At 52.1% G+C, this 13,320-nt stretch overlaps 3 protein-coding genes across 3 annotated transcripts; 1 reads left to right on the top strand and 2 right to left on the bottom strand.

The window, feature by feature from the left end:
• Positions 1 to 3,669: 3,669 nt before the first annotated feature.
• BGZ61DRAFT_369369 (uncharacterized protein) lies at positions 3,670 to 4,275 on the bottom strand (the record flags this gene model as incomplete). The annotated part of the gene is made up of 2 exons (XM_046241950.1): positions 3,670 to 3,825; positions 3,883 to 4,275. The coding sequence occupies 2 exons, from the start codon at positions 4,273 to 4,275 to the stop codon at positions 3,670 to 3,672; spliced, it is 549 nt and encodes a 182-aa protein (XP_046096075.1).
• Positions 4,276 to 7,381: 3,106 nt separating this feature from the next.
• Positions 7,382 to 8,440, top strand: BGZ61DRAFT_563895 (Pleckstrin homology domain-containing protein; the record flags this gene model as incomplete). The annotated part of the gene is made up of 3 exons (XM_046255880.1): positions 7,382 to 7,614; positions 7,696 to 7,885; positions 7,964 to 8,440. 3 exons carry the CDS (start codon positions 7,382 to 7,384, stop codon positions 8,438 to 8,440), a joined length of 900 nt encoding a protein of 299 aa, XP_046096076.1.
• Positions 8,441 to 11,822: 3,382 nt separating this feature from the next.
• Positions 11,823 to 13,007, bottom strand: BGZ61DRAFT_369552 (Metallo-dependent phosphatase-like protein; the record flags this gene model as incomplete). The annotated part of the gene is made up of 1 exon (XM_046241959.1): positions 11,823 to 13,007. One exon carries the CDS (start codon positions 13,005 to 13,007, stop codon positions 11,823 to 11,825), a length of 1,185 nt encoding a protein of 394 aa, XP_046096077.1.
• Positions 13,008 to 13,320: the final 313 nt, after the last annotated feature.

A 13,320-nucleotide genomic window follows, 5' to 3' on the forward strand; every position in this document is an offset into this window, starting at 1 on the left:
TCGGCCATATGCTGAACCTCATCGTCAAAGCTCTCCTCTTTGGGCAGGGCGTTAGCAAGCTGGAGCAACAGCTCTGTGGCGCATCGGATGACGATCGGTTTGAGATATGGAGGAAGCAAAGCTTTGTCGGCAAGCTCCACAACTTCTGTATGTGGATCAACAGAAGCGACCAGCGACGGGAACGACTGAAGCGATACATTCTGCAGGCGTACGACGAAGGCAGCATCGAGCACCTATACACTAGAGTCCTGGTCGATGGCGGCATCCGCTGGAACTCTGTATATTCCATGATTGAGAGAGCTCTGAAACTCCGCCACGCTACTGATCTATTCTTCCTCAACTACAACTATATCAACGGGGAATATGATATCTCACAGGATATTCTTACTCCACAAGATTGGATCGATCTGGGCCACTTCCTCAATATCTTAAAGCCCTTCAAAGATCTAACAAAGCGCATGGAAGGCCGGGCAAATGAAGCTGGTCTAGAAGGATTACATGGCTCCCTCCACGAGACGATCGAGTCGCTTGATGTCCTTTTCAAGAAGCTCCAGGAGGCCGGGAGGTTTGCAGACGATCACCTTGACGTGGTGTCAACATACTACTCCCATGCTATTGATGCTGCTCGCGTCAAGCTTGAAGAATATTTTGGTCCCACAGATGCCACGCCTGCATACCGATGTGCAGTTGCCCTGCATCCGGCAAACAAATTTATCTACGTCGAGCTTGTATGGAGTTACAACAAGCAATGGATCAGCAGGGCGAAGAGAGTGGTGCAGGAGGCTTATGCGCAATACGAGGAAGCAGCTGCGGAAGTGGACCTAATAGAAGGAGCACGACAGCAGGAGGAAGAGGAGGAGGAGGAGGAGGCTGTTGCTGATAACAGGGCGAGGCTTGATCCACTCCAGCAAGCTCGTAAGCGTCGTCAGAGGCTTGCTGCCATTGCGACATCAGCCACACGAGGGAAGCGGAGAAAACTGACATCTGAGCTGGATGAGTTTATGGCCAGGACTAATAAATAAGGCTGATCTGGATGTTGAGGATCCTCTGGAGTGGTGGGTTCGCCATACATCTGACTACCCCATCCTGTCCAAGATGGCCTTTGACTTGTTCAGTTGCCCAGCAATGAGCGCTGAGTGTGAACGCGTTTTCTCACAAAGGTCATCACAGATGAACGGAATCGGCTTAATTCGGATACTGTAGCAGCGATTGAATGCCAAAAGCACCTGCTTCGAAGCGGTATGTTAGCATAGCTTTACCACCGGAGCCACATGAGGAATGGAAAATAGTCGAGTAATCTCAACCAACCAAGCAAAGCAAGCCTCTCTTACCGAGTAAACCAAGTCAAGCAAGGGGGTCCCGTCAACCAAGTCAAGTAGAGGGTCCAAATTTTGCTTTACTTGGTTGATGGACACACTGGTCCTAGGCTTTCTGCAGAGCGCTGTGCTTTTCCTGCCAGTCTGCGGCGTCTTTCTTGAGGCCTTCGTTTGCCTGCTCAAGAGCTGCGTGCTTTGCCTGCAGCTCAGCCAAGTTCTTCTTCAGTGTCGAGAGTTCGGCATCAGAATCCGACTTCAACTTGTCGTGGGTCTGCTGTAGAGCGTTGTACTCCTCTTTTGACTTTTCCAGGTCCTTCTTGGCTGCCTCGGACTCCGTCTTGAGTTTCTCATGCGCCTGCTCCAGTGTGCTGAATCTCTCATCCGCGTCTGCCACAGTCTTTTCCTGCTCATCAAGAGCCTTCAATGCGGCAGCCAAATCTCTCTCGAGCTTGGTGTGGGCCTCCTGTAGGGTACCCAATTGGGCTTGTCTCTCTTGGTTGAGCGTCTTGAGCTTCTCCTCCAGCGAAGCGAGCTCCTTCTTCGTAGATTGTAGCTCTTGAGTACGGGCGGCGGTCGCGTCTTCGCTGTTGTTCTTAAGCTCGGTGATGCGGGCCTGGCTCTCCTGCTGGGACGCCGTGAGTTGCGCGTCTAGGTCTTTGACCTTCTGTCGCAGTTCCTCTGCATCCTTTGAGACTGATGTGTACTCCTTTTCCTTCCTGGAGAGGTCCTCTTCAAGAACGGTGATGGTTTCTTCCTTGTCGGCAAGCTTCTTCTGCAGCTCCTCAATCTGCTGTTTGGTGAGGCCCTCACCGCTGCTGTGAGAGAAAATAGAGAGAATGTTTCCCATAGCGACCTTTGGGGTAATTAAGTCTGTTTTAACAGATAGATAATAAATATCAGCAAGGAAGATGGCAGAAGAGCCTCTTCGAATGAAAATGGCGAGATGTTTCAAGCGGTGAATGCGTTTTTGTCGAGAAGAAGAAGGTTATTAACCGTTGTCATGCGATAGTCTTTGATGAGTGACCTGGGGAGGGTAGTTCGACAAGACGGTATCGACGATGCCGGTGACAGAACGCACGCGACGGACCGAGGCAGAGATGAAGCCGAAATTCTCAACTGGGAGAGGTCGGGATTGCCGATCGTCGTTGATTTCAGGTGTCCATGAGGGTGTGGTCTGGCGCCGATTTCCCGTGACTGAATGATCAGTCACGCGGGGTCGGTTGAGTAGGCAAAGGGGCTGTTGATTTAGGATCCAAAAAAAAAATACTTCTATTAGTATGGCATCTCCACGTGAAATCCGGTACCTTGCTTCTTAGAATAATCCCGCCTCCTACATCACCATGACGCTCACTTATTTCATTACCGCGCCTGCGATATCGACAAAGTCGCCTCCTGCACTACTTGAAGGGGCCTTGAGTTCGATCCACCCTCGTGCCTGGTTGTCCAGGCACGAGGGGTGCGTTGACTAAGGAAGGGGGCTGTTGAATAGGGACAGAACGCAGAAATCTATTTAGCTAGAACTCCTCTATTTTTGCCTGCATTGATAAAATAAATATATCTACTATTAAGTAGAGTCTTAAATTATCTACATCTTAGGTTTTACTTATTTTACTGCTAATCCGCATGTTGAGTTATCTGCTATAACTGATGTGATTGATATGTATGTCGCGTTGAAAAATGCCTTTTTGGGAAAGAAAGTGACCTTTGCTTATATAGTGATATAGCTATATTGGCGAAGTATCTTTTCTTCCCAAATCAACAGTCCCTTTCCTTAGTCAACGCACCCCCCGTGCTTGCACCAGCAAGCACGGGAGATGGCCGAACTCAAGGCCCCCACAAGTATCCTTCGAGAGGAGAACGAGACACTTAGCCGGCGTCCACGGGCCAAAAGAAACGGTTACGGAAGAAGGCGGAAGCATAACTCTAGCCGAAGGACAGGATCTGGATGGTCAGAACGCTGTCGATGTTAAGCTGAGTGAGGAAAGTCGACGAAGTGGTCGTCGCAAGCGAAAGGCAGAAACGAAGCAGAGGCGATGTGGCTTCTGCGGCCGGACAGGACACAACGCGCGAAGATGTCAGATAGAAGTCATGGAGTGGGCGTGGTCAAGTGTCCGGCTAACTTGTCTGTCCAGTTCGTTTATCCTGCACGTTATTGGAAAGAGGCAGGGGATGAATGTCAGGGCGATGTGAAAGAGAAAAAAGTGGCGGCAACACGCGCATGCACACCTCATGCATGCCCGAGGCAGTTATTGGCGACAACCGCGATTGCCACAACTGGCTTTTCTTAGGACGGCCTATCCAGTGCAATTGATACACCACAATCTGATACCAGCTGGCGGTTCATTCCGTTCACCTAGAATCCAAACGCATTCTCTTGTGAAACCAGCCCCTTGCGAACTGCTGTTGCCATGGTGCCCATGACATCCCCAACGATAGCCAGCTTGCTGAGTTTCAGGCCTTCTGGCCCGCTAGAATCCTTCACGAAGGTAAGACGATAAGCTCTTGGAATCTAAATCACGTTCAGTAATTGACCGGCGGACTCCCACATCCGAAGCAATCTACTGACCTGCAACTCCCACTCAATTCCCTTGTTGTCCGAATGCTTCTTCTCTCCCGGCTCCACAAAGTTGGTATATAGATTCCCGTACACTATGCCGTCATATCCGTCTTCCGTATCCTGGATAAAAGCGGAGAGGGGCTCCATTGAAAACTTGTCATAGAACCGAGTCGTATGAATGAGCCTCTTCCAAGCCTCCTCTCCTCTAAGGACCTGCCCACTTTGAGTTTGGAACTCCCAGTCCTGGGTGCTCCACTTGGTATGCGGCCCCGAATGCGCAGCCTTGGTATCGCAGAAGTCAATGTTGAGGTCGCTCAAGTATTTCATAGCGGGATGTTTCAGGGCCTTGTTGTCCCAGCCCCTGAAAGAGCCGACAAAGCAAGGCTTGGTTGGGTAAGACATGGCGACGAGTAGGACTGAATTTGGGGCTGATAAGGGAAGGGAAAGCTTATTCGTTCCTGAGCGATAGATTTCTAAACGCAGAAGAAGCCGGGAAGTTGAAATTGGTGAGATCATGCGTACAATATATTTGACAAAGAGACCGATCACATGCATCTGATCAGATCGTTTTCTCGTGGCCCCATCTAGAAAATGTCATCTGGAGCACTCGTGAACGATTCTGAAAAGTTTGTGTAATGCTCTACATGCCACAACTTTCTTATTACAATGTTTTACGTATGTCAATGCCTTGTCGAGTATCTGTTACCTACTGGCCTCCCCACTCTCATGAACTTTCGGCCCATCGCAAGAGGAAATGCCCTTTAGCTGTGCTTTGGATAATAGGATGACGTGGGCACATCTCGGTATTCTTGACTTGTTCTTGCCACTCAAAGAGCTAAACTTAAAGGAACAAAACTACCACTGAACAGCTAAGATTGTCAACGTAATTAGTAGATCATTCTCAAGGCATGGCAGGTACAAAGACGCCTTCCAGCCCGGAAGCCTAAACCTCCCTGGAATTCCACTGCAATCACCTGATCTACTCGTAATGTGAATGGCTTCATGAAAGAGGTTAAATCCTCGGTAGGCAGATGATGGCCTGATGACGCAACCATTCTTTTTAATCCTGGGACACGGTAAGACCCAGCGTTCTTGCCGCTAGCGGTCTAGATCCAAAATAGAAGTACAGGAGAGAAATCCCGTCCCCTTCCATCGGGTGGCTGGGTTGGGTGCATCTCCAGCCATTTCCTTGTTCTCACCAGAAGATTCGCCAACATTCACGACTATCCCCAGTGTTACGGCGCTAGCAGGAACTTGGTTTTATCACCGCGATAACGTCTTATCTGTTATGATCTTATGCACAGTGTACCTAAAGTGCCATTAAAGATCAGTGCTGATACAGGTATAGGCTGGAGAGCTAGCTCTTATTGGGTTAGATGCTTTGCGAGTGACCGCTTCGGAGAGGCTTCGCACAATTGAGGGGATATTCCTGTTGGCATAGCTATCTGTGTACTGGCAAGATTTCACAGAAGACAGCCGTCCTCGGGTCGGGCAAGCAGACAGGCTGGCTGCAAGAGGCAGCCTAGCGTGCGGAGGCGGCGGTCCCGAATGGGAGATCATATCACAACAAGAAGTGGCACAGACAGAATGGATGGCTGACAACGATCGGGCAGAAGATCCCTAGTGAATCAGGCAATGAGCGGCTCTTGACTTTCTATCTAAAGGAGTGGAATTAAGCTGAACTAAATACATGATGAAGATACTGCTGCCTTGCAGGCAGTGACATTGTTGTCTACTGTATGAGCGAGCGGCTTGATATTGACAGATCATCTGTGGCGACGAGGAGCTGGAGCCTCCGCAGAAGTGCAAACGTCGAAGCTCCCGTAAGCGGCCTGCCACTTCAATGTCCTCGGCCGCGCCAGCTTTGGGTATCGACGCGTCCTACAACTGCAATCATAAGCACCGGCCCCGCGCATTTTGCATTCAGGACCTTGGGTATAATGATGATCACCTGGTCCCCCCCGGGGACTCGCCTGCTCAAGGCGTTGTCCACACATGGCTGAACTCAAGTCAATGGTAGACACAAGATCACATGTTAAAGTCAAAATCTTCAGTGTTTGCGTGCCGACCATCAATCATATGACAGAGTGTGTATTCATTTGTTGCACACACTCCTCTAAAATATGCTCGCTCAATCGTGCATAGGTCCTGAGCCATTTCACGACTATCAGGCATTCGCTCTTAGCTGCATGACTATGACTTCTTTTGATATCCCGACAGAGCAATGGGCACAAGTAGTGGAAGGGTCCGGAGGACGTATGTATCCTCTTATATTCGACTGGCTAAGGTAGTCGCTAATATCAGTCAACAGCGGTGATCTATAAGAAAATTCCCGTTCCTAAGCCAGATTCTGATGAGGTCCTGGTTAATGTGAAGTATTCGGGGGTCTGGTCCGCCATACGGATTTGCACGCTATGATGGGCGATTGACCGTCGCTAAAGAGGAAGACGTGGTTTGGGTGGACTCAGCAGTGCATCAATTCCAGCCCAAAATTCTCCGGCTGCTACTGTATGAGGCTGCATATCGTTGTCGTTGCCATATCCTTGGTAGAACATGTCAAAATCCGCGGTCATATCATCGGCAGGAATAATTGCCGAGAAATCAGTCAAGTATCCTCTACCGCAGCGCTGGGAGGCCATCCAAATCCAAGATGTCTTTGCGAAAAGTTCTGGATGAAATTGCAAAGGGCATCTTTCCCAAAGGACAACCTTATATGTGTTGAAAGATGTCATCGGCCTTTGCTTCCAGTTCTGCGAGATCCATGGCAAGACGGAGAGAATTAAGACAAAGATACCCCAGCTTAGAAAGGGCTGGGTTGGGTTTTAGAGTGTTCTCTGCAGGACGACGTTGCCGCTCGTCCGTACTGATCGCCATTTTCATCCCAGAACCCGTCGAAGATGTAAGAAACAGCGTCGTTACTCGAACGGCAGCGCGCAGATGATTGCGACCTCGCTAAGGAGCGGCCACAGATAGCTCGGGCTGCCTCGCCCGCTTCGGACGAAGAATACGTAGAGCGAGAGGAAGGTATCCAGGGACTTGGTACTGTGGAGCGTGGGCAAGTCGAACTACCAGAGGAGAGCTGATCACCGCTGGTGGGTCAAGTAACTCACTGGCCAGGTACTGAGGGCCTCATTGAGCGACTAAGCTTGCCAGGACCGCTGCTGGAGAGCAAGAGGGTGCGGCGATGATCACCGGGAACCAGCATGGGATCAAGATTTTGCATGATGACGCCATCCTTCTGAGAAGGAGCGTCATGATGAGCTGGTGGAAAGTCTATGTCCATGCTGAAGCTACTTTCGTGATGTTTTGATCCGTACCCCCGCGTCCCCGTCCTCCCCCTCCTCTTCCTTTCTCACCACTCCGTCCCAAGACCACACTCCAAAATCCAATGCTTTTTTCTGGATCTGGATCTTTTTTCTTTATATCTCCGTCTTTGTTGTGATACCCCTTGAGATATAAAAAAGATAATAATAATAATAATACCTACTCCACTACAACTCTATTCAAAATGGCCGAGGAACAGAAGAACGTCGATGTCCCTCAGGAGACCAAGCCCGAGACCACTCCCGCTCCCGCCACCGAGACCCCCGCCGAGTCTGCTCCCGCCACCGAGGACAAGCCCGCCGAGGAGGCCAAGCCTGCTGAGAGTGAGGAGTCCAAGGCTGAGGACAAGAAGGAGGAGGTCAAGCCCGTCGAGGAGGGCCATCTGGGCCACAAGGCTCAGGGCTTCAGCTTCCCCAGGTAAGCCCTTCACCGTACGTCGCGCCGCCGCGTCGCATCGCAATGGACATGACCCGTTTGCTGACCTTGATTCCCCCACAGGAGCCTGATTGCCAGCAAGGAGTTCTTCTTCTTCGGCACCGACGCCTTCGAGCCCAAGGCGCTCGCCCACTACCTCAAGACCGAGAAGTCGGCCGAGACTGCCCACAGCAACATCGCCTGGGCCTCCCACACCGGTCAGGGTCTCCTCTTCTTCGGCGACAAGAAGAACCCTTCCAGCATCATCAGCCTAGTAAGCTAAGCTCCCGCGGGTCCACAAAAACCCCATCTGCAGCGTGCCCAGTTTATTCTAACGACGTCCCCCCCACAGGCCGATGCCACCGAGCCCGAGACCGATGGCTCCTACAAGTTCCACTTCACCTCCAAGGGCAACAAGCACAGCTTCAAGGCCGCCAACACTGCTGAGCGTGACAACTGGGTCGCCCAGCTGAAGCTCAAGATCGACGAGGCCAAGGAGCTCGCTGGCACCGTCACCGAGTCTGAGGCTTACAAGAACACCATTGAGAGCTTCAAGCCTGCTCCTCTCCAGGAGGAGGCCAAGGCCGAGGAGCCTGTCTCTGCTCCCGCCACCGAGGAGACCCCCAAGGAGACCACCAAGGAGGAGCTCAAGGAGGAGCGCATCACTCGAATACTCCAGCAGCTGCAGGACAGGGTCGAAAGCCTAGAAAACCAGCTGAAGGATATAAAGGATATGACGACGAAGATGGATAAGAACATGGAGGCATTAATGGGTATGTTCAAGGAATGCATGACGGCATCTGCTGTCACTTCTGCGGCGACTAAGTAGTACTACCCGACTCATCTCGTTTTTAGCAGCTGGTCCTGCCTTGTCTTTACATTAGCCCCTTGTTCAATAATTGTGAGTTTGGTTATTGCTTCTCTTACTCGCAGCGGGTTACGGATTTCCCTTAGGCATTGTCACACCCAACAGACCAAAAGGTCATACATATGATCAAACCGGAAGGCAGCGCTCTTAATAGTCCAGACCATTAAGAGGACTATTTGTCACGAACCCACGTGATCACGTGTCAACCTTACCTTAAGGAGCAGGTGGCAGACTGCCATCTACCCCCTTCGCTGCTTCTACCGCTTTCTCCCGGTTAGGGTCGCATGACATTAGTGTACGGTCTCTCCATGGCGGTAGCGCGTACTCCTGAATGATCTCCATTCCTTTAGTGGTTGTCTCCCCTTGTGCCTGAGCAATCCTCTGCATCGGCGACACGAATCGGCGACACGCTTTCACTTTCAGTGTAGCCAACGGGTGTGTCCTGGGAAGGGTCCGGAGGTTGATCCAAAACCTTGTTGCCGCTTGCGCATGTCGTTCCTGTACCGGTTGGATACTAGCTTCGGCCTCTGCCACCGCTGTTGCCACGGTCCGGAAAGCTCCCGTGATCGCCTGTGCTCCGACCATCTGTGCCTTGTTCAACCAAGCTGCTTCTCTGACACCGCATGAGTGCGTCCACACGCTAGACGCATAGTCCATGGTGGGAGCTACTGTTGCTACGAACAGTTGTCTCGCCGTCCGCGGTGACAGCATCTTCAGTCTTCTCAGACACATGGCGGCCGAGAGCCCCTTTGCGGCAGCTCTAGCTATGTGTTCTTTGTATCGTAGTTTCGCGTCCATGACCACTCCCAGGATCTTGGCGCTCGCTTTGGGCTTGACTGCTTCCCCTTTGATCATGAACGGTGTGTCGCTAGTACTCGCGGCGTTTCGCGTGAAATGCACGATGGCCGTTTTGTCTCCTTCGAACGTCGCGCCGCTCCGACTTTCCCAGCCCAGTGCTTCGTCTATAATTGAATTGGATGCCTGCTCGGTTCTCCTCTGCTGTTGGTCCCACTACCCAGGCCGAGTAGTCGTCCACGAATGCCATCGAACCACCTCTTGCGTTGATTCTTCTCTGCACCAAATCTGCATTACCGGTAAAGAACAGGAACAACACCGGCGACAGTGGTGACCCTTGCGGGAGACCTGCCTGTGGCAACTCCCGTGGTTGTGACGTGTGCCCATTTACCATCACAGCGGCCGTTCGCCCAGAGCAGAAGGCGTCAATCCATCTCACCAGTCCACCGGGTATGCCTCTTGCCTTCAGCCTCTCTAGTAGTCGCTCTTTGAACACTCCGTTGTAAGCGCCTTTGATGTCGAAACTGATCAGACTGAGCACCCTGCCAGCCCTCCATGCCTTGTAGATCTGCTCCTGCAGCAGTATCAGTGCTTGTTCAGCTGACCTTCGCTTCCTTGCCCCGAAATGGTTTGCGGGTAGCAGTCCATAGCTCTCCACTACATAGGATATCCGCTCTGCAATGACTGCCTCGAGTATCTTGCCCAGTGTTGATAGTAGCGATATCGGTCTCCAGGCCTTAGCCACTGTGTAGTCCCCTTTGTCTGGCTTCTTCAGCGGGATGATCTTCGCGCTCCTCCATTGGTGGGGTACCGCACCATCCCTGAGGGATGTGTCGAAGAGGTGCAAGACACGGTATCTAACCACTGGCCAAAGCTGTTTCCACACCATTGCTGGCAGACCATCGTCTCCAGGCGCTTTCCAAGGTTTCGCTGCTAGCAATTTTTCTTCAACTTCCTCCATAGTGAGGTCTGGCATGTGAACTTCCCTCCGATGCGGTCGGTCACCTTCATCTTCAATCCTGGCCGGCAACGGCGGGAAGAACGAGCTGAGCAGCTCCTCGGCCTGCTCCACCCTATCTTCCGTGGTGGAGCCGTCTTGTCTCTTCAAAGGGGGCACCCTATCATCCATGATGTCCTTTCCAGGTTTCAAATACTTGGCTGCCTTCCATATGTTGACATCTTCTGCTAGGAACTCGTCCCATTGCAGTTTCATCTGTTTCCGGATGGCATCATGGTACTCCTTCGATGCTTCCCAGGCTTTCTATCCATACGCGTATGGATTAAGTTAATCCATATGGAACGCTCCATATGGATTATTCGTATTCCATATGAGATGGCTGTATTCCATACGTATGGAAATACAGCGGAAGAATGTTAATCCCGGCGGGCACCATTCAGGGCGACGCAGTCAGGCAACAAGTTCATGTTCATGATTTCCGCCAGGAACAAAAGTTGTTGTGCCGCTAGTGGCCGGTCCCCGCTGACTTGGTGGCTCGGCGAGCAGTATGGTTTCATGAACAATACCGTCTCTCCAAAATGACCATTGATATCAACATGCCATGTCCACTAGCCAGAGCGTGTCTTTTGACTCTTTTCTGGTGCACGGCGAAACGTATCCAGGATCGATGTAGCTGCTAGGAAGTCGTACAATAAGTCGGACAAAACCAGGCATCAGGGATTCCAGCCGCGCTGACAGATGAGCGAGACAATGCGCGCTTTTCCTAATACGGAAATGGTAAAGTATAGATGACGTCATTTCTTGTATTCCATACGTATGGAATAAGCTTCCATACGAGGAGGAATCCGTAATCCATACAAGAATCGTTCCATATGGAATATGGAATATGGATAGAAAGCCTGCCTGTTGCTGAGTCTCTAACCCTTTGGCTATCACGGTATATCGCCTCCGCGTCTTTGGTGTTTTGTTTAAGCCAAGGTCACGAATATGACGACTGGTCTTTGGTGTATCATCAGAACCAAAATAAGGCTCCCGTTCTGGAGTCCCCTTTGAACTGCCCGTTGCTTTGTCCTCTTGAATTTCTGGATGCCGCAATGCTTTTTCTCACGAGATTGGCCAATTGCCAGTAGTTCTCCAGCCGGAGAGTATATTCTTCTTAGTCATTCCCACTTCACGAGCCCTAGCGTAGGCTCTGATGAAATTGACTTTATCCACCGGCGTGGAATCAGTCAGGGAAGCGAACTTTTCCAACTCTCGTCGATATGCAGCCTTGGAGGCATTAAATACTCCATTATCTAATGGCTGGAGACCGTGTGAGCAGTGTGCTGGAAGGTACCTATCCTCAACGCCTGCAACGTGTTGGAGATCACAAGTGTGAGGCGACCAAGTCGGTGGCAAGGTGTGGAAGAAGGAGGAACATTCTACAGGAGATCGTGCTTGTACATAAACAGTGGTTCCCCTACTGCACATTTAGTATGAATTAAGCAACTTGAATCTTTCTATTTCAACACAACGACGCCCCTAACCATACACGTAGGCCGAGTATCTCCCCCCGAAAATCCGTCATAGCCCATGCAATGCGCTGTCTGTCTATCTAGCTCTACTCACGCCCCCGCCAAGCTCAGACTCTTCACACGGCACCTGCACGGTGGTGTGCGTCCAACCCCCTTCGACCGCCTGGATGATGAAGCCGGACAGAGCACCGCCTTTCACGCACCCGGAGTCGAGGCCGAAGGTGTAGGAATCCTCCTTGTAGCCGCACTTGGAGTCGTGGCCGTAGACGATGGTGCGGCGATGGGACTTGGGGACGCGCTTCTGCTCGCGGTTCCAGAGGTCGGTCCACTCGTCGCCGTCGTGGCTGTCGATGGGGATCCAGACGTCGTGGTCGGGTATGGTTTTCTCGATGCCAATGTCTTCGGTGGCGGCGTCAGGCTCGGCCTCGTCGCGACGGGAGTTCTTGTTCTTTTCTTCCTCTTCTTGCTTCTTTCGCTCCTCTTCCTTCTTCTTCTCTTCTTCCTTTCTGCGGAAATCCTCGGTAGGGTAGGTGAGCGTTCGCATGTTCATTACGGCCCAGGGGACTTGCTGCTCAAGCTCGATCCCCGGGACAAGCCCTGCGTGGACAATGTACAGGTTGAGCGGGTCAACGGTGAGGATGACGGGTAGGCTCTTGAGCCAGTCCAGCTGCTCTGACGAAAGGCTCCGTGCTGTCTTCAGATCGCCGGACTCGCCTCGAGGCACCTCTGCGTCTTTCGTTGCCAAGTCGGCCGCGACAACTTCCATAGTATTATAGCCTGCCCACGCCAATAGCACGCGGTCTTCGTGGTTCCCGCGGACGGCGCTGGCGTTAAGGTCCATGAGGCGTTTGACGACGCCGGCAGAATCGGGACCCTTGTTGACCATGTCGCCTACTGACACGATGTGGTCTTTTGTGCTGTCGAACCCGGTCTCTTTGAGGAGGGTGTTGAGCGGGTCGATCATGCCGTGGACGTCTCCGATCACGATCATCCTCCTCTGATTCTCCGTGGTAGGGACATACTCGTCGGGAAGCGCGGCCATGACGGTGATGCCCTCGAACGGTGGCCGGTTGTAGGAGCCGCTAGACATGGGGAGATCGGCCTTGGAGAGCTCGGCTTCGACGTCCTCGTAACTTGAGAAGACGGACTCGCGGTTGAAATCCATGGCCAACAGTCGAGTGGTGCAGAGGTAGACGCTCACGACAAAGAAGGCGGTGGAAGCGAAGACGACCAAGCGTCGTTGCGACTGGAAGATGGACATCGTCGTCATGGCGTCGTCAGAAGGTGCGTTGCCCTCTCGGCAAAACAGGATTCGGGTCGGAGGTGAGCTATCGCGACGCCGTCGGTGGATGAAGCTGCATCACCATGGGGAATTCAAGCGAGGTAGAGTCGTCGCTGAGGAGGAGTGCATTAAGAGAAAATGCAAGGCAAGAGCAGAGGAGGTGAATGGACAGGTCGGGGATCCGGGGAATAAAGGGCAGGTGCAGCGGACAGCGGCGACTTCGGTTGGGGACGGCGGCGGCGGCGCCAAGACTTGAGTCCCTGGGACTTGGGAGCAGGTGCCAGGTGAGCAC

The sequence above is a fragment of the Ilyonectria robusta genome (genome assembly GCF_021365365.1).
Source record: "Ilyonectria robusta strain PMI_751 chromosome Unknown BGZ61scaffold_37, whole genome shotgun sequence".
Classification (NCBI taxonomy): Eukaryota; Fungi; Ascomycota; class Sordariomycetes; order Hypocreales; family Nectriaceae; genus Ilyonectria; species Ilyonectria robusta.